This window comes from Dicentrarchus labrax, unplaced genomic scaffold (genome assembly GCF_905237075.1).
Source record: "Dicentrarchus labrax unplaced genomic scaffold, dlabrax2021, whole genome shotgun sequence".
Taxonomy (NCBI): Eukaryota; Metazoa; Chordata; class Actinopteri; family Moronidae; genus Dicentrarchus; species Dicentrarchus labrax.
The window spans coordinates 217,376-242,544 of NW_026136712.1; the positions used below are offsets into that span (position 1 = coordinate 217,376).

The 25,169-nt window shown below is 37.2% G+C and overlaps 2 protein-coding genes across 11 annotated transcripts in view; one reads left to right on the forward strand and one right to left on the reverse strand.

Moving 5' to 3' along the window:
- The window catches only part of LOC127373071 (uncharacterized), a 395,753-nt gene that overhangs the window by 75,899 nt on the left and 294,685 nt on the right, over positions 1-25,169 (forward strand). Inside the window, exon 2 of one of the 5 annotated variants that reach the window (XM_051417163.1) lies at positions 3,359-5,778. The exons of the other annotated variants lie outside the window; for them this stretch is intronic. The gene's annotated coding sequence lies outside the window, so the exon portion shown is untranslated. Of the gene's footprint in view, positions 1-3,358; positions 5,779-25,169 lie in introns of those variants that run through there. 5 annotated transcript variants of the gene reach the window in all.
- Positions 1-25,169, reverse strand: part of ryr2a (ryanodine receptor 2a (cardiac)) — a 324,810-nt gene that overhangs the window by 22,035 nt on the left and 277,606 nt on the right. For all 6 annotated transcript variants that reach the window (XM_051417108.1, XM_051417109.1, XM_051417107.1 and 3 more), the window contains 17 exons: positions 21,526-21,606; positions 21,124-21,212; positions 18,949-19,077; positions 18,428-18,532; positions 17,183-17,264; positions 13,141-13,299; positions 12,860-13,014; positions 11,933-12,148; positions 11,559-11,831; positions 10,350-10,556; positions 9,943-10,248; positions 7,904-7,974; positions 7,064-7,214; positions 6,632-6,718; positions 1,662-1,931; positions 1,036-1,166; positions 601-643 (listed from right to left, as the gene is read on the reverse strand). In XM_051417108.1, the coding sequence (XP_051273068.1) occupies positions 601-643; positions 1,036-1,166; positions 1,662-1,931; positions 6,632-6,718; positions 7,064-7,214; positions 7,904-7,974; positions 9,943-10,248; positions 10,350-10,556; positions 11,559-11,831; positions 11,933-12,148; positions 12,860-13,014; positions 13,141-13,299; positions 17,183-17,264; positions 18,428-18,532; positions 18,949-19,077; positions 21,124-21,212; positions 21,526-21,606 (2,555 nt within the window). The remainder of the gene's footprint in view (positions 1-600; positions 644-1,035; positions 1,167-1,661; positions 1,932-6,631; positions 6,719-7,063; positions 7,215-7,903; positions 7,975-9,942; positions 10,249-10,349; positions 10,557-11,558; positions 11,832-11,932; positions 12,149-12,859; positions 13,015-13,140; positions 13,300-17,182; positions 17,265-18,427; positions 18,533-18,948; positions 19,078-21,123; positions 21,213-21,525; positions 21,607-25,169) is intronic.

A 25,169-nucleotide genomic window follows, 5' to 3' on the forward strand; every position in this document is an offset into this window, starting at 1 on the left:
AACCAAAAATGCTCTTCACACCCAAATCTATCGATCTATATAATTTAAGTGAATTTGTTCCTCACACTTCTGTGTATTGATGAATATTTTATTTCACATTCACTAGAAGATCAGGCTCCAGGAAGTGAGAATGTAAAAACATTCTTTAGTAAAAGTTGTAACTTTATAAATACTGTAGCTCTTAAGGGGAAACTCTTAGTTAGGAAGTTTAAGTTCCATTTAGGAGGACTTATAGTGGCAAGATAAGATAATTTGTGAATTGAGCCCATTGGCACATAAAAGATGGACATTGGATCTCCACTTCCTCCCACTATACAAAAATGAACCTCCTTTTTAAAGCTTCAAATAACTAAATAAAACAGAACTTATTAGACAAATTAACACTTGAACATACATCAGTGAGATTAGAACTACCTAAAATTAGCTAAAAATATATTTGATGTGTGATTAGATTTTTTTTAGTTTGGCCCAAGTCTGCTGACAGGTCCGCCACCAGAGGGCAATCGTGACGTTTTGGCTTCACTTTTGGAGAGCTGTCATCCAGATGTTGTTCATCTTATACATGTCAATGATACAGCCCCAGATCTACAAAATGCCTACCTTTCTCTTCACAAACTTATCCCAGTAGTTGTTGGGGAAAGATCTGAAAATCAGTGGAAGAAAGGCTCATGAGTCAGATCATCTATAAGGTGTATTATCAGTGTATTACCTGTTAAAACCGGCAACAAGAAACCCATTCAGCGGTTCATTGTCTCAGGATTTGTAATGAGCAGACTAAAACATGGTAACATGCTAAAACATGGTCAAAATAAAGTAAATTACTGCCCTTGTCACTGCTGAGTCTTGTCACTGCTGAGTCTACTGTTGTGGAGGGCTGTGAACATACTGTGAACATCATCTCCTGGGGTGGCCCACCCATGCACCTTTGCTAATTACATTAAGTTATCTCAACTACATCAATCTCCTCGTCATTGGCACTGGATGTTACATAACAACAAACTACAATCTCATATACAGTACAAAGGGTCTACTCACTGTGTGTTGATTACTAGTCTGTCCCATTGTCCTTTGATGTCATCCTCAGATGGTTGTTCTGTGATGTAAAGGCCATCAAATTCCAGCTTCCTGGCCACCTCCTTCTCACGCTTAAAGATTACTAGTGGCACCTACACATGTGTACACACACACACACACACACACACCACACACACGCACACAAACACAGAGGAGTGATACTTAATTTCAAAAATTTCAAATTCTTAGATTGGAAATTTTTGAAATGTTTTAAAGGTCCATTGTGTAACATTAAGGAGCATCTATTTGCAAAAATGTAATATTCATAACTATTTTTGGATGCATTATATAATTACCTGAATATGGGAATCATTGGGGTTTTTTTTTACCTAGAGTGAACATTTTATATCTACAGACACAGAGGGTCGCCTGCCTCTTTGAACCACCATGGTTCTCCAGTAGCCCAGAGGGGACAAACCAAACACTGGCTCTAGATAGGGACATTCGCATTTTTCACACATTTTTCAGCCACCGTAGTGGTGAAGTGAGGGAGTTGCAATCTGCAACTACACTGCTAGATGCCACTAAATCCTACACACTGGACCTTTAAAATTATTTAAGATATATATCAGAGGTAAGTATCCTGCCTTGAGACAGTAGTATCCGATGATGCAGAAGAAGGAGATAACAGTGTGCAGGATGGCCAGGATCCGTAACATGGGCTCCATGTAACCACTGCTCTCCTCCAGGACAAAACGGACTGTGACAGGCTTCAAGGGCTCCCTAGCCTCACCCATCACCTCCTCCTTTGTCTCCATTGGTTCTCCTCCCAGTGGATCCCACTGAACGCTGCTGTCTGGTTGGCTACTGGTGTACACCACTTCCCTTTCCTCAACAACAGATGAGGATGTAGAAACCTGGTAGGTTAAATGAAGAAAATAAGCTAGGTCTGGAAGAATAAAACATCATGACAGTAAGCATGTTGCCAGTCTGATGATGTAACTGATAGGTATGGATATAATACAAGTGCAATAATACATGCAATCTTATTCTTTAGCCTTTTGATAAAATATACTACCTTTTTAAACTTTAAAAAGTTTGAGGTTTTTACCTGTTGTTAGAGGACATAAGGAGACAAGAAGATGAAAACCTGAATAATGTTAATTCTCAAATACAACAGTCCTGCTGCATATACACCTATGAAAGTTTATTATCAAGGGTTAAGAAACAAAACAACGTAAGTTATTAAAGACTTAAAACGGAACTCAGTGAATTATTTGGTCCTAAAAGGACATAAGTGCACTAAAAAGATAAACAATAATTTTTTTCAATAAATGTAAAATTATTGCTGATTAAGTACACTGTCTTCCACATGCTGAGGATGTTTTAATAGTAAAGATTTAACTCAATAAAAAAAATCCGGACAAAGTATAGTGATTTATTGTTTTGGGTAAAGTGGGTCAAATGTAACTTACGCCACTCTGGTTCTCATGCCCTTGTGTTCTGTTTCACTGAGACTTTGTCCAGAAGTATAGTATAGAACACCCATTTAATAGGTCAAGGGTTTTTATTCCTGCTTGTTGACTGCTGTTACTGTGACATTCTTGAGTGTGGAAGCAGAGGACCATTTTTAAACAAATTATTAATTCCTATAACAGCCACTAGAGGCTAGCTTCAAACTTGAGTCAATGTCCATAAGTCCCAATATTGAAAATGCCCAACTTTACAGCAGAAATAAACATGTTTATAGCCTGGTGCAAAAACGGTCTTGGTCTCTTCAGCTCCACCCACTCTCCACATATTTTTGGATTAACCAATAAAATTGAATTGAATTGAATTGAAAAACATATTATAGCCTTTGTCCAACTCTAGTCGCTGATAGGCATGTGATAATTCTATCTTTGTGAAGAACTGACCCCTAGCCAATATTGCAAAGAGGTCATCTGTGTTAGGTAGTGGATAGGATTCTTGCAGGGTGTCTGCCTCCCAAACCAAAACTGGAAGCTGGTTCCACAAGAGAGGAGCTTGGTAGCTGAAGGCTCTGGCTCTTGTTCTGCTTTTAGAGACTGAAGGTGGTGCTAGAGGCCAAGGTAATACCATCTAAAGCATTTAAAAGTAGGCTTAAGATGTTCCTCTTTGATAAAGCTTATAGCTAGGGCTGACTCAGAGTTCAGGTACCATCCCTTAGTTATGCTGCTATAGGCCTAGACTGCCGGGGGATTTCCCATGATGCACTGAGCTCCTCTCATCCTCTCCCTCTCTTTCTGCACACATTCATGTCCCATTAATTAATGTTACTAACTGCACTTCTTCCCCGGAGTTCTTGTGCTTTCTCATCTTGCAGGTTCTCATGGATCCTGGTGGAGCCTCCTGCCATGGTCCTGCTCCTGCGACTTCAAATTTAATCAGCGCAATTTAAAGACATTCATGATTAAAAGTTGTGCTATTTACAACATTCCGTCAAACTTGTCATAACTTCTGTGTACATGATCCGATCTCAACAAAACTTCACGTGTTTAATAAGAGTCCCCCCTGAACACGTCTATGTGATAATATTCAGTAATAGTGAAAGCACCATTTTGAATTTTGTATTTGAACGAACTCCTCCGGGGAGGACTTGATCAGTACAGTCAAAAAACATTGCTGATTAAAAGTTGTGCTATCTGTGAATGTACATTGAAGGGCATACCCATGGCGTGGCATTGAAGTCGGCCATTCTGAATTTCTTTGGTCATTTTCTGTGCAGATGAAAAGTTGTGCTATTTGTGACTATACGTCGATCTGATTTACGTGAAATTTGATTTGAAGCACACCCCGACACGCGACGGCTGCGAGGGCCCGTTCATCACTGCTTGCAGCTTTAATTACTATTATCGTTGCTCATTGTCCCCCATCGATGTGGCAGTTGTCATCGTCGTCATCATCTTCTTCATGTTCATCATCATCATCATCACCATCAGTCACTACTATTAGTGTGGTTGTTGCTGTGCACCTTTGTCTCTGTCCTTCTGTCTTTACCTCTGTCTCTCTGTCTCTCTGTCTCTCTCTCTCTCTCACCCCAACTGGTCGAGGCAGACTAGAGCCGGGTTCTGTCCGAGGTTTCTGCCTCTTAAAAGGAAGTTTTTTCTTGCCGCCGTCGCCAAGTGCTTGCTTATGGTGGGAACTGTAAATAATTAGTATGGTCTAGACCTGCTCTATTTGTAGTGTCCCGAGATAACTTCTGTGATGAATTGGCGCTATACAAATAAAATTGAATTGAATTGAATAGGTCTTCCAAGCACCTTTTACTAGCAAAGCTAGAAGTATGGTGATTCTTTTTTGGAAAAATATCTCATTTTGCCTTGACTATATGACAGCAGATCCTTATGGCAAGAACCTAATGATTTCAGGGCATATAAATTATCCGGATTTATTTTCTAAATTCTTTGATATGATTCCAGCCTCCAGTCCTAATGTAATTATTGGAGGTGACTTCAACTGAAATTTCAATCCCACTTTAGACTGGGTGTCAGACAGAGTGCAGCACCCTACTGGCAAAGATTTTTCTTTTTACTTAAATATATCCATAGGTCCTACAGTGGAATTGATTCATTTTTTTGATAGCTTCTGAATTACTACCCAACATTACCAATTCTATCCATCATAATTTTGATTTTAGATCATAGACTCACTCCAATTTTAAAAAAGGTACAGCTGGCGCTTCAACCCTCTTCTTCTTGATATATTAAAAATTATATAAAATACTACCCTTAACAAACGTGTCAGTAATCTTTTATTAAAACTTAAACACAAACAATAAAGCAGAAAAAACTATTAACAAGTCAAGAGGTGAACAGGCCAAACAAACGATCCATAGGATTAGATCTAAATCAGGAAAATTAGTTACTAATCCGAAGGAGATAAACTCTTGCTTCAGAGACTTTTATAAGGAAGTATAGTCTAGTAAAGTAAGGGCCACTGAAGCAGATTTTTGTATCTTCTTTGGATGGCGCTTCGAGAGATGACAATGACACCCCAATTTTTAAGGTGGATCTGTTTGAGGCTATTTGAGCTTTCCCCTCTGGAAAAGCAGCAGGCCCAGATGGTTTTGGCTCTGAATTCTACAAGGCTTTCCATGAAAAAATAGTTCCTCTCATGTTAAGGATATTGAATGAATAAGAGGCTTCCCAACTCACTCTACAAAGTAACGTTTTTTTTTCAACAATTGTAAATCCTGATCAGACTGGATATAGCAGGTAGACTTTCATTTAGTAATGTTCGTCTGTTCTATACAGCTCATGAAGAAGACATACAGGCTGCCATCTTGATGCTTAAAAGGCATTTGATCAGATCGAATGACCCTATATGTTAGAAGCATTGAAACTATTTGGGTTTGGGGGAAACTTTATAGAGTGGGTCAAAATAATGTACACTAATTCTGTATCTTCTATTCTCATTAATATAGACCTTTTGATCTGCAACATGGTGTCTCCTCTCCTTTTTGATATTGCTTTAGAACCTCTTGCAATATTAAGAGGTCATCCAGGTATTCATGGTGTAAAATTTGGTATGGTTGAAAGCCTTGTTAATTTATATGCTGAAGATTTATTGATTTGTTTAGCTGATCCAGTACTATCAGTTCTCAACTTTCTGAACTACATTACATAATTTAGAAAATTGTCAGGCTGTACAAGTAACTGGGATAAATGTGAGTCCATGCCATAGAGGAATAATCTGAAATCTTTAAATTAGTGACCACCAATTGTACCTACCTTGGACATAAGATTTCCAGATACCCTAAACATTTACTAAACATTAATTTCTTCGACATGATAAATAAATAAATTTATGTTTTTCTTTAAACAACTGGATTCTGCTATTCTTTCATTTGTTTGGGCCAATAAACTCCCCCCAAGACCACTTACAGAAGAATATAAAAATTATTGGGCTGCAAATGTGAGGGCTCTTACATTCTGGCAACGGGGATCCCCTTGTGATGATTGGCCTGACGTCTCCCCACTTTGATAAAACAATTTTTCAGCTCCATACTAAATACCAGCCTCCCCAATTACATTTTTGATGCTACCATTTAGTCAGGCATCTTGTATGGGAGTGTATCTCAGAATACACAACTCCAAGAAGAGGAAGGCTGCTCCTGACTAATGTCTGACTAATGTATATAGAGACCTGCTCCATCAACATCCGGGATTTGGATGAATGACAAACTGCACGGCACTGCTTAAACCAAAATAGTAAAGTTAAACCAAAACAACAGAACTTTCCACAGCAGCTTTTTTGACATGAAAATGACTGCTGTGAAAAAGGTCCATCTGCTGAAAATTCCTAACAAGCTCTGTAGAGCTGAAGGGAACTGGAAAGTTGGGTGACTTGTCCCATTACAGCAACCTTTCCACAAATAAATCGTTGTAGTTCCCTCCAAGTTCTATGAATCACAGAAAAAAAAAAACGTTATGTCAACTAATAGCGATTTTATTCTCACTGGAACAAGTGGCCTTGATTTTATATATCAAATATACTAAAAAAACAAAACTGTTTTTGTAATGTTTACTTTCCCTGGCAATTTCATCGCAAAAAATCATCTAAAAAGTAGATAGCAACATCCGTTGTATACCGGTACCTTATAGAATAGGAGGATGAAGTTGATTGCAAAGGCAACAAACAGCGCCAGCATCCTCATGTTGTAGAAGTTCCTGGCAAAGTAGTTCTGCAGGGGACAAAGAAAATGGAGCTACTAATGTGTTTCTGGATGTTACAGGGGGAGCAGTTAATGCAGTTAAGCTGCAGTACTGTTTTATAACATTATGTTTTCTAAAACTTTAATAAAGCCAGAGGAACCTGATTCATTTATTTTTAAATTTTTTTACAGATAATCTGTCTCATGTACTACTGTCAAAAATGACCTACGGAAGCTTTAAATAAATCAACTGCTCCAGAATTGTGGTCCACACCGCACACTGTGTGTGAATATGTTTACAGTTGGACTGGAATATACTACGTTGACAGAGAGAGTTGACCAGCACCATTAAGTGGGCAGAAAATGTCCCTTTACCAGTAGTTTCCTCTGGTAGGCTATGATCTTCTTCAAGAAGGCAGACTCCTGTAGATCAGGTTCATCAGACTTTGATGTGTGATGCCTTCTCACTTTTGGCTTCATCTTCTCATTCTTCTGTTGTTTCTCTTGTTTCTCTACATGTCCACCACTGAAATTACAAAACAATACATATTCTATAATACTGCTTCACTGTGGCTTCCCTTATTCACTGTATTTTGAGATTTTAGTGGTCTAATTGAAGCTCAGGCAGCTGTTACATACTATGATGTTATAATACCAAGCTATTAATCAAAGGAATTGCCATTGATATGAAACCCCCTTCTGTTTACACACCAAGTAATGATTTTTAAAATAAACAAAAAGTAAATTGTAAATTTAGTAAAAAATTTGGTATTTAGCATGTACACATTTATTAAAAAAATGATGGACTACCTACTAATCATATTTGCTATTAACAATTTATTTACTGAATGCTCACTTACTAGCTTTTCTTCTGTGGCATGGCACATGTGACCTAAATATGCAGCAGCTGAGATAACACTGTCTACTGAGGATGCCATTGAGAAAGCTAGTAAGTGGATCTTCTTGTCAAAACAGTGAGTAAATAGTGAGTGTATCCTGGCTCTGACCACTAGTCATTAGATTCCTCCCCATAATAAACAATACAATAAGTAGGGATGTCAGGTTGTAACTCTCAGGTTGTGGTTTATGGCTTTTCTTGCCTGTGTACCACCTGTACTGTACTTTTATGTCTCCACTATCCATACATGTGTTTTTGTCTGGACTGTTACAATGTCTGTTGTAGTAAACAGACTGCATAACAAAATGTATACATACTCTGACGTTTTCTCCGGTTCACATTCTGTCTCTGTTGTTGCTTCCTTCTCGTCTGAGGAAAAGCTCTTCGACTGAAACAGAAAACACACAGACAAACAAGCCAGTTTAAATACAGTGTATTTTAGCCATATTAGCAAAATTTTCTCACTCAGTTTCTTCTTATGACTAATCCTACATGAACACAGTTTTCTGCTAAAGTTCAAGAATAATTTTCATAATCTGATATGGGGGATATATGATGCTGATATTTTCTATGTGCTCCTCTCACTGGTTTGAAGGACAAATTGTAATATCATTTAGGATCCTCTGACTTTTCCTGTAGTGCAATCATCTTTGGTTTATGACCAAATATCTGATGATGTCCACAGAGCAATCACGACGGCCAAACGGGAATACAGTATAATAATGCGGTGCAGTGAGAAGATACACATGTTTCAGAAGAGGAGACAGCGCATATACAAGCTCCAGTCTGCAGTGTGGTACATACAGTTTATTGATAAACCACAGAATTGTACAGCCACAAAGGCTTCATGATCAAAGAAAGTTTTCATATCATGTCGACACTTCTGCCCATATTCTCACTCAATTCAATTCAAAGAGCTTTATTGGCATGAACAGAAATATGTTGTTGCCAAAGCAATTTACAATATTACATATTTGCCCTCTTGTTTTCTCATCTACAGGAGCTCTCTCTCTCTTTCTACTTACCGTGTCCATGAGTATGCATGTGTGGCTTCCAGTAGATATTGTAAATGCAAACTGTTCAGAGACTTTGCAGGTGTATTTTTAATTCTTTTTAGGTGGAATACCATCCTGCCCTGACATTTTGACTGTAGCTGGCACACCTGCTTGAACAGAGCAACTGCGTAAATGACCCATAATAAAGTTGGTGGTAATAAAAGAGATGACCCTTAAATACAGGAGAAACAGGAATGCTGACAGGTATGGTTAAGCCCATACGATCATCAGAGACCCTAACCACCCCAACCACGATGAAGGCCTGGACCAGTAGGGTCACATACACAACACCTGGCACTCAAAGCACATTATTTTTATTATATTATTTCTTTCTCTTTCTTTTTAATTTTTGTTGCTCTAATGTCAAGGAGCCAAAACCAAAAAATGTACTCTCTTATACTGAGATCTACTTGAAAAAGAAATCTTGAATTCAAATAAAATAAAACTGCAAAACAACATTGTCATCAGCTGTACTTAGTGCTAATTAGAAAATGTCAAACAGTGAACATGGTAAACATTACGGCTGCGGCTCAGGAATTAGAGCAGATCGTCCACTAATCAGAAGGTTGGCAGTTCTATTCCTGGCTCCTCCCCCTGCATGTCACAGCTCCCGATGTTGTGCATTGGTGTGTGAATAAGTATTCGTTTTTGTTTGGGATGGGCTTTGCCATCACTGTATGAATGGGTGAATGTGGCATGTAGTGTAAAGCACTTTCAGTGGTCGGAAGTAAGGCGCTATAACATCAGCATGTTAGCCTGCTTACATCAGCATTTTGCAAATAGCACCTGTGCCTAAGTACAGCTTCACAAAGCTGCTAGCATGGCAATAGACTCTACAGTTTCCTTGTTTCTATGACACAGATGTTATTTTGGTACAATTGATGGCAATAGTGATGGTTTAGATTGTTTCCAGTGACCAATCCTAAATAACTGATCCTTGATATGACTATTTTAAAATAGACTGAATTAAAAAAAAGACTGGAAAGAACGAAAGCAATAATGAAAAGAAAAAAAAAAGATTATAGGTTAAGTTCACACTGCAAGCCTTAGTGCTCAATTCGATTTGGTGCTTGGATCTGATTTCTTTTGTTTGGCTGTTTATATTATTTGTTAAATGTACCTGTATCGGATTTGGACTACATATAAAAGTGACCCAAATCAGAACTGAAAGATCAGATTCCATGTGATTTCTGCTGTTCACACTTTCATGAAAAAAAAAAACAGATCTCAGTCACATATGAGCAAAACTTTTTTGATGTGGGTCACTTGTGCATGCAGTGTGAACGTAGCCTTAGACTAACCTGATGTGTCCGTCTGAGCTCAGGTGGGGTTGCTGTTGGTGGGGTTGTGGAAGGAACTGGGGAGCTGAGCAGTTCAGTCAGGCTGGCGTTGGGGTTATGTGGTGTGATCTTGTACTGTCCCCCCTCTCTTCTTAAGTCTAGGCCAAAAATATCTGACAGCAGCTCTGTCTCACTGGTGTTGACAGCCAGGTCAGCCAGGTCCTCCTTTGGGGAGCTTCGGTCAGAAGGTCTTTTCTCTCTGTCCTCTCCTTCACCCCGCACCTCATCCTGGGTGGGGTCAGGCATGTTGGCCAGCAGTTCTGACACCTGGGGATAGAGACACTTCATGTATTTAGTAGCAACTTTTACAATATTCAGTCTGTTTCAATGACCTGTGGATACACTGCTATATTCTTATGTATAGTAACCTTTATGGTCTTGGCCCCCTCCACCAGATTGCCTCCCATGAAGGTGTTGTAGAATATTCTGCAAAATCCTCGGGCAACACTGAATGCCACGTGTAGAAGGCCCAGCAATACTGACCAATAGAAGGACACTAGGGTGGTCACCATGTCCTTCACTGTCATGTTCTTTATCTTCTTCATCTGCTTCTTTAAACTCTTCATGGACAGCACCTGAAAACAGAGAAAATATATAGGTGAATTGACTGTTCAGTGGTAATGATGATGTTACTGCTTTATGTTGAGGACTGTTCAATGCCCAATATTTATTATCAAGTAACCCAATCAAACAGCAACGGTGCATCTAGTTTTATGAACACATAAACCACAGCAAATGTCTTTGAGGCCTTGGGACACTGCACAATCTTACAAAAGCATTTTTGTAGTTTTGTACAATTCTCTCACTCAGATACCTGTTAGTTAAAAAAAGTCAAAATTCAGACTATTTTTGAAGAATTGTACCAAGTTATGGGCAAGTGCCAAGTGCGCTTATTAGCTTTCTTCTTGAGAGTGAGATTTTCTGTATCTTCATGACCATGGTTCATGCCAAAAATCAGGCTATTACTGATGTATGATGATTCATGCACGAGGTTGATTCACCAAAGATGTATTCTTGTCATCACCCATAGGGGCGGCTGTGGCACAGAGGCAGAGCGGGTTGTCCCCTAATCGGAAGGTTGTTGGTTCGATCCCTGGCTCCTACCACATGTCGAAGTATCCTTGAGCAAGATACTGAACCCCGAATTGCTCCCGATGCTGTGCACCGATGTGTGAATGTGTATGAATGTTAGTTTCTGTTCGATGGACTTTGCCATCGCTGTGTGAAAGGGTGAATGTGGCACGTAGTGTAAAAGCGCTTTGAGTGGTCGGAAGACTAGAAAGGCGCTATACAAGTACAGGTCCATCCATTTACCATTGAAGAGTAGTGGCGCAATATCATAAACTTCATTCACTTTAACTCAAACATCAGAAAAAACATAAACTTCATTAGTCCCATTCAGTATGCACGCCAAATTTCATACATATAGTTTGGACACTGAAATCACCTTGAATCGCACTTTTGAAAAAACAACAACAAATAAGCATAATAATTTCAACTATTTCTTTAAAATTCTCCAAAACAACCCCCAAACCTTTTTAATTGTCAGATGTGTTTGGTGTTGGGTGTGCTCTTACCTTTATGAGCAGCATGACATTGTATTGCAGAGCTAACAGTGCCATGCGGACAGTGGTGACAGAGAAGAAGCCCATCTCAGCGCTTTCCTCGTCTGGCTTCTCTCGCTCACTCTCCTCTTTGACTGCTGATCGCTCACCAGCATCAGACATCTTAGCCGCCAGCTGCATTTCAAAGATGGTGTCCTCGCAGAAATTCACAAACAGCTCCATCTTTTCCTTCTCCCCTCCCTCATTCACCACATCAAAGATGAACTGACGCTTGGATTCTTTGACCTGGGCATAAGATAAATACATGAAGACAATGTAACCAAATCCGATGTTGTCCCCTTCAAGTGACTTTCTGCTAACTGATTCATATGCTGCACCATCTTTACCTGAGGTTTCTCCCACTGTGTTCGACTGGACTCGCTGATCTCAAAGTAGACCCTCTCAATGCGCTTGGCGCTGCCCATGATCTCTATACGGCCCAGATAGGGTTGGAAGTAGTTGAGGACACTCTCTGCGAGCTCCAGGAAGGTCTGCAGCCGGGTGTCATGAGGCATGTGCTCCGACAGGTTGGTCAGCAAAACTGCCACATTGAAGCCAATGTCCTTTTGAAACAGTTTAAAGTGATTTTTTTCCTTTTGAGTAAAACAGTTTCCTTTTTCAGCATGTTCCTCACTATATAGGTTCAGAACCACTCAACTTCTAAAATCATGTGATAAAGGCCCAAGGATGGCACCAGAATGATTTCTCAAAAAATTACTTTCAGATACATAATGCAGAGACAGTTTTTAAACACTATGATAGGAATCAAATGAGTAAAAAAGGTTCTACATTTTGAAATTCAACTACTATGTCATTTTCTCTAAATTAAGCTTAGAAACAAAGTCAAGACTTCTTATCCCACTTTACTCTAAGTAGGGTCATTTTTATGCTCCAGAAAACCAGTGAAACAAAGGGATACATCAATGTCTGACTGAGCTGCCAATCAATAAGCCCAAGCCCCCATATAGTGTGTGCGCCACATTAAGCAAGAAATAGAAAAAATTACAAAGAATTGTACCAAATTGCCACTTCCACTCTGATATTGCTAAAAAAAAAAATCAACTACTTTAAGAATAAAGTAAAGTAAAGTAAAGTCCAACTAATGGAAATGCAGAGGAATAATAAAACAAAGACATAGAAATAGAATAAGCAAGAAAGCTCTTTTACTAAACCCCCTCAAAACTGTTTGCTAAAAATAGATTTTAATCATTCTGAATGGTTTAAATGTAACAATTTCAGGCCCTTTTTAGATTTGGAAACATCAAGGCATTTACCTTGGCTGGCTCATGAAAACGCTCCACAAATTCCTCATAGTCCAGGAGTTCATTCTCATCAGTCTCGGCACAGGAGAGCAGGAACTCTGTCTCAGACTGGGTGTAGTGTTTGTGGCTCTCCATGGCCTTATGGAAGTCTCTCTTGGAGATGACACCTGTACGTACATTTATAAATGTATAAATAATCAGAAGCTTGGTCTATGTCACTCTGGAAAACATTGGAATGATTCTGATGTTTCCATGACATGACATGAAGAAAGCAACTATGGCGACAGCCTTGCCTTTTCCGTCAGGGTCATACTCCTTGAAGGCGTCTGAGGAGGTCAGGTCTTTCAGTTTGAGGAACATGTCAAAGAACTTGAGGATCATCTCAACGTTGTTGGAAGACTCCACTAGCATGTCCACCATCTGCTTCCCAATGGTCCCATTCACCACATTACCTTAACACAATTACATTATAGGAATTCTCTTGAAACCACAACAAAACATGACACATTGTAACCATTCACACAAAGCCTTTGTAAAATTATTTGCAATGCTAAGAACCCAGACCCATTTCTCCTTGAAGGAAAATTATGGGGGGTATACCACAGACTCATAGAACACATTTCTGATGTTTTTTTTTTTTTAAAGGTCAAATATTTGTTTTGTGACATAACAATGGGAGTTTATGGTAAATAAATATTTTATTAATACCTAAATAATTTGACAGTATTTTTTTTTATATTTCTTCTACTTTAAATTGAACAACAGGGCATATATTAATTCTAAATAATTGAAACAGTGAAATTAATTGGGTGGTCTATTACCGTTTTTGTTATTGTGACACAGACGTCACATCAGGTTTTCCGTGACGACTTTACGGTTAAAAGCCCAATGTGATGGGCGCCCGGTTAGCTCAGTCGGTAGAGCTGGTGACCCATGTACTGAGGCTGAGTCCTTGCTGCAGCGGCCGAGGGTTCAAATCCAACCTGTGGCCCTTTGCTGCGTGTCATCCCCACTCTCTCTACCCCCCTTTCCTGTCTATCTTCGGCTGTCCCTATAAAATAAAGGCAACAAAAAGGCCCAAAAAATAACTTAAAAAAAAAAAAAGGAAAAAAAGCCTGATGTGACGTATACGTCACAGCGATATTTTCGTAACTTGTTTCATATTATTTTGTTCAGGAAATATGGTCAGAACAGGTTAAATGCAATGCAGGACACACTATTAAAGTATTAGAATTGTCAAATGGGTTTAAACTTACCTTAGTAACAAAAAACAAGCAAACAACAAAATTAAAATTGAAATACAAGGCGGTCCGTGTATGTTTTGGTCATTGGATTTTCCTTTCAGAAACGAGTATTAAAAAACAGAAAACGAGTGGTTATTTGATTTTCGTTTTAAAATACAAAAATTAAAATTGAAATACAAGGCGTTTTTCTTTTTCGTGGTCAAAAAGGGATAAGCGAAATAAAAAAATTATTCGATTTTCATTTTCTATTTCATATAACAAAAAATAAAATCACTAGAAAACAGGAATGGAAAAAAGGCCTGTTTTTTCATATTCTGAGACCGGATGTTGTCATTTACAGGACGGTGCTGTGTAGAAGAAACAGTAGGCTAGTAGACTGCAGTCAATCCAGCCGTGAGTCCGATCTCCGTGGTCAAATCAGCCGCACTTAAATTTAGAGTGTACAAGTATTCTCAGCATTATGGTAAATGCGGAGAAACAGCGTTTTTACTTCCGGTTTTCAAAATAAAGGTATTTAGAGCCGTAAGCTATAATTAAAATATGTTACATTAAAGTGTTGTGCCCCTGATGAATAAAAAAACACTTTATATCAAGTATCTTTACTGCACCAGTGTGGAGAAATGCCAAAATAAAAGTCTCATATTTATGCCTCCAGAGATTGCATATTTGACCATATTTGAGGTACTGTAAAAACATATTGCTCAGTGTTTCCTGGCTACTGATGGTATATTTGACTTTTACACATATGAGACTACAAACATACTTAATATCAAGCATTTTTACTGTACCAATTTGGAGAAATTCAACAATAAAAGTCCATATTTGTACCTCCAAGTGGTATTTTCCTATATTTGAGCTACTGTAAAAACACTTTGCTCAATAATTCCTGGCTATGGATGATATATTTGACTTCTACACATCTAAGACTACAAGTATACTTAATATCAAGCATTTTTACTGTACCAATGTGGAGAAATTGAAGAATAAAAGTCCCATATTTATACTTCCAGATTCCATATTTTCTTATATTTGAGCTACTGTAAAAATGTAAACTGTATGTGGAACCACCTGCAACAGCTGTCACACTGAATAATATAAAAAATAATATGTGAGGAAGAGACAGTAGGTACAATGGTGTTTTGAAGTTAAAACTAATTATTTTTCCCTTTTACCTACAAATGGACACAGCAGAGCTGCAAAATAAGAAGAATGTGGACTGGCATTGCATTTTGTGTGAAAAGTAAACAAACTAGAATTGTGTAGGATTTTGTGTTTAGTGTTTAGTGTTTATATTATCAAGATGTTATTAAACATTTGTGTGAAATTTTGTCATGATTACTGCAGCATTATTGAAGTATAATGAAAATGCTTCACCCATAGCCTGGAAATACTGAGCAATATGTTTTTACAGTAGCTCAAAAATAATAAAGAAAATATGGAATCTGGAAGTATAAATATGGGACTTTTATTCTTCAATTTCTCCAAATTGGTACAGTAAAAATGCTTGATATTAAGTATACTTGTAGTCTTAGATGTGTAGAAGTCAAATACACCATCCATAGCCAGGAATTATTGAGCAAAGTGTTTTTACAGTAGCTCAAATATATGAAAATATGCCACATGGAGGTACAAATATGGACTTTTATTGTTGAATTTCTCCAAATTGGTACAGTAAAAATGCTTGATATTAAGTATGTTTGTAGTCTCATATGTGTAAAAGTCAAATATACCATCAGTAGCCAGGAAACACTGAGCAATATGTTTTTACAGTACCTCAAATATGGTCAAATATGCAATCTCTGGAGGCATAAATATGAGACTTTTATTTTGGCATTTCTCCACACTGGTGCAGTAAAGATACTTGATATAAAGTGTTTTTTTATTCATCAGGGGCGCATGAAACACTTTAATGTAATATATCTTAATTATAGCTTACTGTTCTAAATACCTTTTTTTTGAAAACCGGAAGTAAATACGCTGTTTCTCCGCATTTACCATAATGCTGAGAATACTTGTACACTCTAAATTTAAGTGCGGCTGTTTTGACCACGGAGATCGGACTCACGGCTGGATTGACTGCAGTCCACTAGCCTACTGTTTCTTCTACACAGCACCGTCCTGTAAATGACAACATCCGGTCTCAGAATATGAAAAAACAGGCTTTTTTTCCGTTTCTGTTTTCTAGTGATTTTATTTTTTGTTATATGAAATAGAAAATGAAAATCGAATAATTTTTTTAATTTCGCTCGTCCCTTTTTGACCATGAAAAAGAAAAACGCCTTGTATTTCAATTTTAATTTTTGTATTTTAAAACGAAAATCAAATAACCACTCGTTTTCTGTTTTTTAATACCCGTTTCTGAAAGGAAAATCCAATGACCAAAAGATACACGGACCATATGGAATATTCAAGGACATTTTAAGTGTTTGTGACACACGTGTCACCATGGGTTCTTATTAAGTTATGCTTTACTGTTTCTTGGATAATTCTCTGCTTTTGACCCATCCTAAGTCTTAGGAGCAGTGGCCACTATGCAGCACCTGGGGACCAATTCCAGATCTGAGCCAGTAGGGACTGACTGGGAAATTAACCTTACATACATGTTTTGATGGTAAGGGAAACAAGAGAAAACACAGGGAGAACATGCAAACTGCACACAGAAAGGCCCTGTACCAGTACACATTAGAACCCAGAACCTTCTTGCTGTGAGATGACAATGCTAATAACTGTGGGATTTCTCAAAAAATATAGCCACACTGATTTAGTAGAACCAGTTAGCTTGTTTTGGAAAGATATTTCTTTTTAGTTTTTAAAGTGTTTGTTGATCTCTACCTACTGTTGCCACTGTTCATTTTGTTGGACAAAACTCATATCCTCAGCTGCATGTCCATGCACTGATACCAGTGCTTTTTTTAACACATGACAAAACATTTTTACAACCACATTGCGATTTTTTAAGATTTAATGATTGTCAATAAAGAGTGAAAATACCCTGGTGATAACTTTGAGTTTATGTCATTCTATCAGCTCTTTCAGGAAGACATTCCTGCTTTAATGTTTAATACTGATGTACTCATGAAAGCAAACCTACCCTCTAGCATAGACAGCAGCATGACCACCATATCCTTCTGCAGATCCATCAATTCCTTCAGTAACTCAATCTGACTGGAGTCCTGTGGTGAAAAATAGAAAGAAAGAAGGGTTAGATGTGTTAAAAATGTCCTAGCCATCTACACTTTATTTAACCATTTCAGAAACTACTGCCGAAAGGTTTCTTCATTGATAATTTTCTGTCTAAAAATAACATTTGATGTGAAGGTCCTATAAATTTGCGTAAACGTTGTAAATATTGTTTACTTACAAAACTAACTAAGATAAAATAAATATAGAAGAAATATCATTAGTTTTAGTCTTTGTAAATTTGGTCAAACTTGTCAACCCAACAAGACGTGTGCATATGTTCTTTGAGACTGGGATGTCTTTGTGACTGTGAGTGAATTGCTTTCAGAAAGTGTAGTGTTTGTATTGTAATACTTCTTAAATCTTCCCACTGACAAATACCCCCCATATTAATATAAATATTTTTACTAAAACTAAGGAACAATAAACATTAATGCAGATAAGTGAATATCAATAATAGACCCTAACCCTAACAGATTTACACTTCCCAACATTTTCCCATCGAACTTAATGCAATGTTTTGTTTTGTTGTATTTCTTTGACCAACAGTTTGAGGCCTATTTGAAATCTAGATTCTATAATCCTGATCTTGTCCTATCTGGGTCAGAATGATCCTATCTGAAAATTCTTTGAAATACCAGGACAAAACCTACAAGATCAGTTTTATCTGGGAAAACAATAAAAAAGGGATTACAAAATCTGTATCATTCTGACCTAGATTAAAGGTTTTGAAATACTGAAATACTAGATGACAGCTACAGAGCTGCATAGAGTATAGACAGGCTCAACAGTCCGTCTAAGGGTTTTCTTGGCCCCACAAAACGATACAATATATGTAGTAATCAGAATGCATTAAACAGTTGTAGAATGTAAAAAAGTTTCATTGTGCAAACAGCAACGCAATAAAAGCAGAACTTAAAAATAAAAATAAAAAAAGAGATTAAGGAAAAATAAATATTCTTTTGTTTAACTGTGGAACTGTAAAGGGACACATGCCAGAGCAGGGCAACCACAAAGGCAGATAGTACAAAAAGAGTTTTATATTTGTGTTAAAGTGTGTGAGCCCTCCAGAATAAAGGGACATCTGTCAGCGGACTATTGTGTCTGTGTGTAATGCTGTAATGCTCCCAGTGGCAGTGAGTCCTCCTACACTCACCTGAGACAGTTTCATTTGCATATGAGCGAAGACATGTAGAAACCCCACCACAGCGTCCCACAATCGACTATGGGCCAAACTCTGCTGGTTGCCAGTACATGGACCCTAGACCATCATCAGTACAAATCACAATCACCAACAATTACCTTTACTCAGCAGATTTCCTACATTTAAATAGGTATTTGCTTCGGTTACAGCCTAAAGATATTGCAGAATATCTCTGTCGTGTCATATTGCCTTTAAAGCTGCCCATTACCCTACAAAGTAAAAACACAATCCCTTTCTTATTTTAACAGTGACTATAAATATTTATTATCACAAGTAAAGAATCTTTCTGCCTTACTTAATTTTAGCCTTTGAATAAAGCAACAACTCACTGCGGTGAAAATTACTTCTAATAATTACTATTGAATAATTGTAAATGACTGTTGAACAGCCTCAATTCGGACCTTTTCAACAACTTTTGAGAATGCCCTGACAACTAGGTGTCAGTTCATTCTAACTGCTGTGCCTTCTCATACCTGGATGTACTCTGTGAGTGTATTGAAAACCTGCTTGGCAACATTTATTGCTTTGGAGAAATTCCTCTGGCCCTGTTCATCAATAACATCTTTCCCAGAATAATACCAGTAGAAATCACTGATAGACTCCTGGAGGAGAGGGTAAGGAGAGTAAGCAGAGGAGAGGAAAAGAAGACAAGAATTAGAGAGATTAACTATGAGTAAATACATTCAAGATAGTGTCTTAACAGTTGAAAGCTACAGTAGGTAATTCTTATTCATTTTTTGTCATATTTGCTGAATATTTCACTATATCCTGACAGTAGTAAATGAGACAGATAATCTGTGAAAAAAGCAGGTTCCTCTGACTTGTTGTAGCACTCCTAATGGTATTTGCAAGAATCCACTGGGCCTAAACAAAAGCAATCAATCAGAGCCAAGATTCAATAATGCCTGGAGTGAGAATGCAGCTGAGAAGTGAAGAATGTCCTATATGCTGATTTTTGGATTACATCACTGCTTTTTTGCAGATGATAAAGTTCTGCTTCTTCATGGCTACCTCTAAGCCTGACCAAAAATGCACACTAGTATGGTTTTCATTTGGGCATCTGAACAAAAACAACCAATCAGAGCTAACAACTGTTGAGTTTCATTCCAAGGTAGTTAAATACAGTAAACAAATTACATCACATCCCTGGGAATGACAATGATTGTTTTTTTTTCATCTAGGTCTGGTGGATTTTTGGAAATGCCAACAAGCCAGAAAGAGCAAATCAAACAGACTAAAGTTATCGTTCGTCCCTACTTCTATCAAGCTGCTGAACTGGAGTTATTGGAATACTAAATCATGCAATACGGCAATGTGCGATAAACAAACCAGCACCGTAGCACTTTAATTATTATGGTCTCTTACAGTTTCTTTTTAAGTTGCCACATTGTCAGTGTTAATGTGGAAGACACTACGTCTTCCATGTTTTAAGATGTTTTTAATGTTAATTTTGTAATTGTTTTTTGATGTGTGTCTGTTGTTGAGGTATGCTTGTTTCTGAAGCAATAAACTGTAGCACTGTGCCCAAGACAAATTTCCCCACGGGGACAATAAAGTTTTTTCTATTCTATTCAGATGAATCCTATTTTTTCCCAGATTATTTGTCATATGTACTACTGTCAGGATAAAGTGAAAGTTCAGCAAATATGACAAAAAAATATTTTTTATAAAAGTTACCTTCTGCAGCTTTAATAATAACAGATTATTATTAGTAGTAGTAGTATTAGTAACAGCAGTACCAGAATGAGTAGAATACTGTGTGGAACAGAATGTATTGGTAAAGTGTGATGAATTAAAAAAAACTATAGAATTATGAAAGTTAGTAAAACAACAACAAGCAGACGGAAAAAAGAGAAAATCCATTCTTTCACTTTCTCATTAAAAAGCAGGATCATGTTTGCTTTAGTTCAAGGCACATTTCAACTATTTTCAAAACCATTGATGATAAAGTGAACATTATAAACTACATAGCTTAACTCCAGGTGTGCAAAACAGTAAAAACAGCTAGTCCAAAATAAGCCAGATGGTGGCTCTGTAAAACTCTGTATTTTTTTACACTGGGGGATGTGCTCATTGTTACTATGTTTAGTAATGTTTGTAAGTAATGCTTTAATGGGGGTTGGACTATACTTGATGCTGTATCTCTGCAAATACGCCTGCATAAACTGTAACTGTAAAAAACTGCCAAAACTAATACAATAATAAAAACACTGTAAAAACTTACAGCACAAAATGAAAAATTGGGTTGGCAGCTCACTGTTTTTTTAAATTACAGTAAGTGAAAAAAAAAGTAAAATACAGAGTTTTCTGTTTTTAAACCCAAAGATTTAAGTTTTTCCAAAGAAAATTATTATTATTAAATTATTCTAACAAAAGATTAGAGGAGTTGACTTAATGATGAGTTTTCTCTTTTTTTTTTTTTTTTTACAGTGTAAAGGATAAAAGTATTTGTTGTGTGTCTTAGGTTTACAGTGAAGGTCTCTTAACAAACAATTCCTCAAAATTCCTCCCAAAAACTCAAATTCCACTGAATGGGAATGGTCACAGCTGTATAAGGACTATATGACTCAGTGAAGACTAATTTCATTTTGGTTTCAACTTCAAATTTGTCCCTTATGAACCAGCAGAAGTGAACAAAAGGAGCAAACCTGTACTCTGAGGAGATAGTCAACAGTAGAGATAATGATGTTAACGGTTGTATTGTTCCCTGTTTGCGTCCTCAAGTAGTTCTGGAAGTCTGAAACAGGATATCGCAAAATAATGCAATGTTGTATTTGGTATGTGTTCAAATGAATTAATACAGTAGAAGTAACAATTCAGTAAAATATTGCATGACATTTTATGTTATGCCTCGGACATCAGTATGTAATCTACATAGAGGAAAGCTTATGGTATGAGGAGTCATCACCTGAGTAAATCTGCATTAATTCTCTTGGTTGCCAGTAGTCTAATTTACACTCAAATTCTCCTCTGTAACCAGCGATTTCAAAAAAATATTTTGCAACACTACCTGACTGATTAAGACCTAAAAACTCAGTAAGCACACACACCTGAGTTGTGTCCCTCACAGAGCAGCTGCAGGAAGCGGAAAAGGTCACAGGTGAACTCATCATCCTGCATGACCTTCTCACCTGGCCAGAGAGAAGAAACAAACACACACACACACACACACACACACACACACACACACACACACACACACACACATATGCACAAACGTACACACAAGATCGCAGGCATGTGCAAACATACACATGAATGCACACACACATTCATATATACAGACACACATACACAAATAGAGTCAGAACAGAGGAGACAAAAGCAGATAACATATAGGAAAGGGACAGGCAGACAAGAAGATGGAGAGTGAATAATTATTAAAAAGAGATGGTGCTAACTGGAAATATCCAGTGTTATCCTTCAGTTAGTAAAAGGTGTATGGTCATACACCAATCTTACCTAACACAAACGCACAAACAGACACAATCTTGGATGAGTGGTGGGCAGCCACAGCACTCGGTGGTAGACTGAAGTGGACTGGTTTTTAAACTGCAGCATTTTAAAGTCAGGACTGGATTTAGACACTTTATGTTTTGTCAAAGTTGGTTTGGTTTGAAGAAAACATGGTTGCTGCTTGCAGATTGTAGATTTACAGTCAAGTGTTAACTGCAATATTGATTAATGTGCATTTTCCCTGGTAAATAAACAAATGAGTGAATGAATGAATGAATGAATGAATGAATTCATTAATTAACAAATTAATCAAGTAATTAATACATAGATTCTGCATAGATTACAAATACATTGAGTAAGTTGAGGACAGCTGCTCTGACTATGCTAAAATGCTGCTTTGAATCATGGAATGCAAAAGGCAAAGGTCAGAGAAAGGAAGATGATGCACCACACGATAACGTATACAATAACATCAACAGAAACATTTACAATACATCCATACAGTATGACAACAAACTGAACTGGGCTGAGGGAGGAAAATCTGTAGGTGTGAAACAAAACTGAAAGTGCACTTTTCCTTTTCAATGCAGGCAATTTAGTGTCAAAGCAATATTTTCTTATCTATAGATCAGTCCCACCAGGATATCAGAGTTTTAGTTATACATATGGCCCAAAATTTTGCCCGAATTTGTGCTGATTTTGCTGATGTAAAGTTGAAATGCAAAACAAAAATTGATCTGACCACTAAAAACATATCAGAATTGTTATTACGTGGCACTTTGTAATAAGAAGTTAATTTAACAATAAGCATACTACATGATAACTGCTAGAAACTACTGTTGCCTCAAAGCATTAACATCCAGGATTCAATCCAGAACCTGTCCAGTGTGTACCCTGCTTCTCACTGCTGGGATGGGCTCAAGCCACCCTATGACCCAACCAATATACGGTGGCCCACACATCCCTCTTTGCAGCCATGTCGTCAAGGTCTTAAAGCTGCAATAGCTAATTTCTATAAAAATAATCATATTTCAAGGAATCAAGGAAATGTATTATCATAATACAACACAAATAAGTTCAATCAATGTATACACATATTTATATACATAGACAATTCTGTAGTGCATCTTTTGAATCTGGATGAATGTCCAATCACTTCTCTTCCTGGAGCAATGGAACCTGCTGTGGATGGGCTGGTCGCAGCCAGTCAATCTAGCTGGGGTGATCGTCCTCAAGGTCTCCTGCTCTTTAATCCAATCTTTATTTCTGTCATAGGTAATTTGTATTTCAACAATAAAGCTGAAAACAGATTAGAACAAAAACAGAAGTTTGAAGGAGCTAGCCTTTCAGTTGCAGCATCTGAAAGCGCAGCAATTGCCAGGGTCAAAATCTTCTAAATCCAGTCAATTTGAAAAAAATTGGCCTAGCCCATAAAAGATCTGTTTTCTTTTGTTTTAAAGAGTTCGGTCTAGACCTGCTCTATTTGAAAAGTGTCCTGAGATAACTTCTGTTATGAATTGGCGCTATACAAATAAAATTGAATTGAATTGAATTGAATTTTCATGTGAAGAGAAAACCACATTATCATCACTACTGCTGCTGTTAACATTCCCTCAAATGCAGATTTAAAGATGCAGTGCAGAATTATTTCCTTTTATTTCCTCCTAAATTCAGGTATCGGGATCGGATCGGAAGTGAAAAAAGGTGGATCGGTGCATTCCTTTAATAACTATATTATAATGTATTTTATTTTTTATTGTTATTATATGAATTTGAGTATCTTTTCTTTAACCTTGAGTTGTATAATGTAATAATAATAATAATAATAATAATAATAAATCTCATCCATCCCTCGTGCCTCAACTACCACAGTGACTTTACAAGGTAATGGGCTTCCCCCAAGTCATCCAACTTTGCCTCCTACACAAATGGTCTGTTGTTTGGATTCAGGAGTTCCTGATAATGTTCCTTCCACTACTAAACGATATCACCGTCAATGTCAGCGGTTTTGAGGTCAACAGTCCTTGGACAACCCTTAAACTACTGATACATGAGTTTTTCTTCCGTCCTTCTGTTCCTTCAGAATCTTGGTTAGTGCAGAACGTTTCGCTTTTGTGAATGTGAGTGATTCTTGAGCATTCCTGTAAGTCATTAGCAGTTTTTTTAATTTTCTGAACAAATAAATAACGTGAGGATGGGTTGAATTTCTGTTCATTCATGTGGTGCCACAGCTTAAATTCCTGGATGGACTGATGTATGAAGTGAGATTTACTCCTCTTATATTCTATTTACTTTTTGTAGATATAATAATTTATGTTAAATTATTAGATATCACATGCATTTACAAAATATATGATATGATCTTTAGAATTTTCTTTAATGTGAGTAACTCAACACACAACACTATTTCTTACCAAGACAGATAATCTTTTCGATTCTTAATTTGCTTCTAAAAATGTAAGAGTAAGCTTAATATACAATTTAATGAGCGTGATTGCACTTTCAGGCTTGTTCCCAACACAGTGATAATCCAGATGAGGGTGATACATTTTTTAAAGTTGGAAAAAAATTATTCATTCAGAGCATTTTACCTTTTATTCTTAATATCTTAACAAGTAAATCCATAGATTAGGATTATAAAAATGACTAAGGATGTGGTGTACAGTAAATGCACATAATATTGCTTCTAGTCTAGACGCTATACACAGTATAATGCATGTCTACAACTACAACCAAATCATGATTTAAAATACAATACTGGGGTAAAAAGAAGTCAAAACATAAAATCATAAAAAAGGAAAGGTTAACAGTCATGAAGGACATATAGAACACAGCTCAGCCAATAAACAGAGAGAAGAAGGGAGGAAGTAGGGAATAAAGGATCAAAGTTCAAAACCTTCCACCTGCAGAGCAGTATGGCCAAAAACAGTCACTGTAAAGTGTAAAGTGCAAAGAGGAGGTATAGACCAAATAGAAAGAATGAAAAGGTGACAGATAAGAAATAAGCAGGGCTGCAACTACTGATAATACTTACATATATAAACAGTTAGATAAATTATGTGCTGATGTGCTACGGTAAGTGTATTGTGTCATTTCCAATTGCAGACTGCTCCTGTGTACAGTGTTTGCTGTTCTTATGCTCCACACTAAAATTATTATATTCCTCATTACATTTACCTGTTAGATGTAACATTTAAATGTAGACTAGTTCTGCTTAAGCACTTGCTTAAAAAAATTC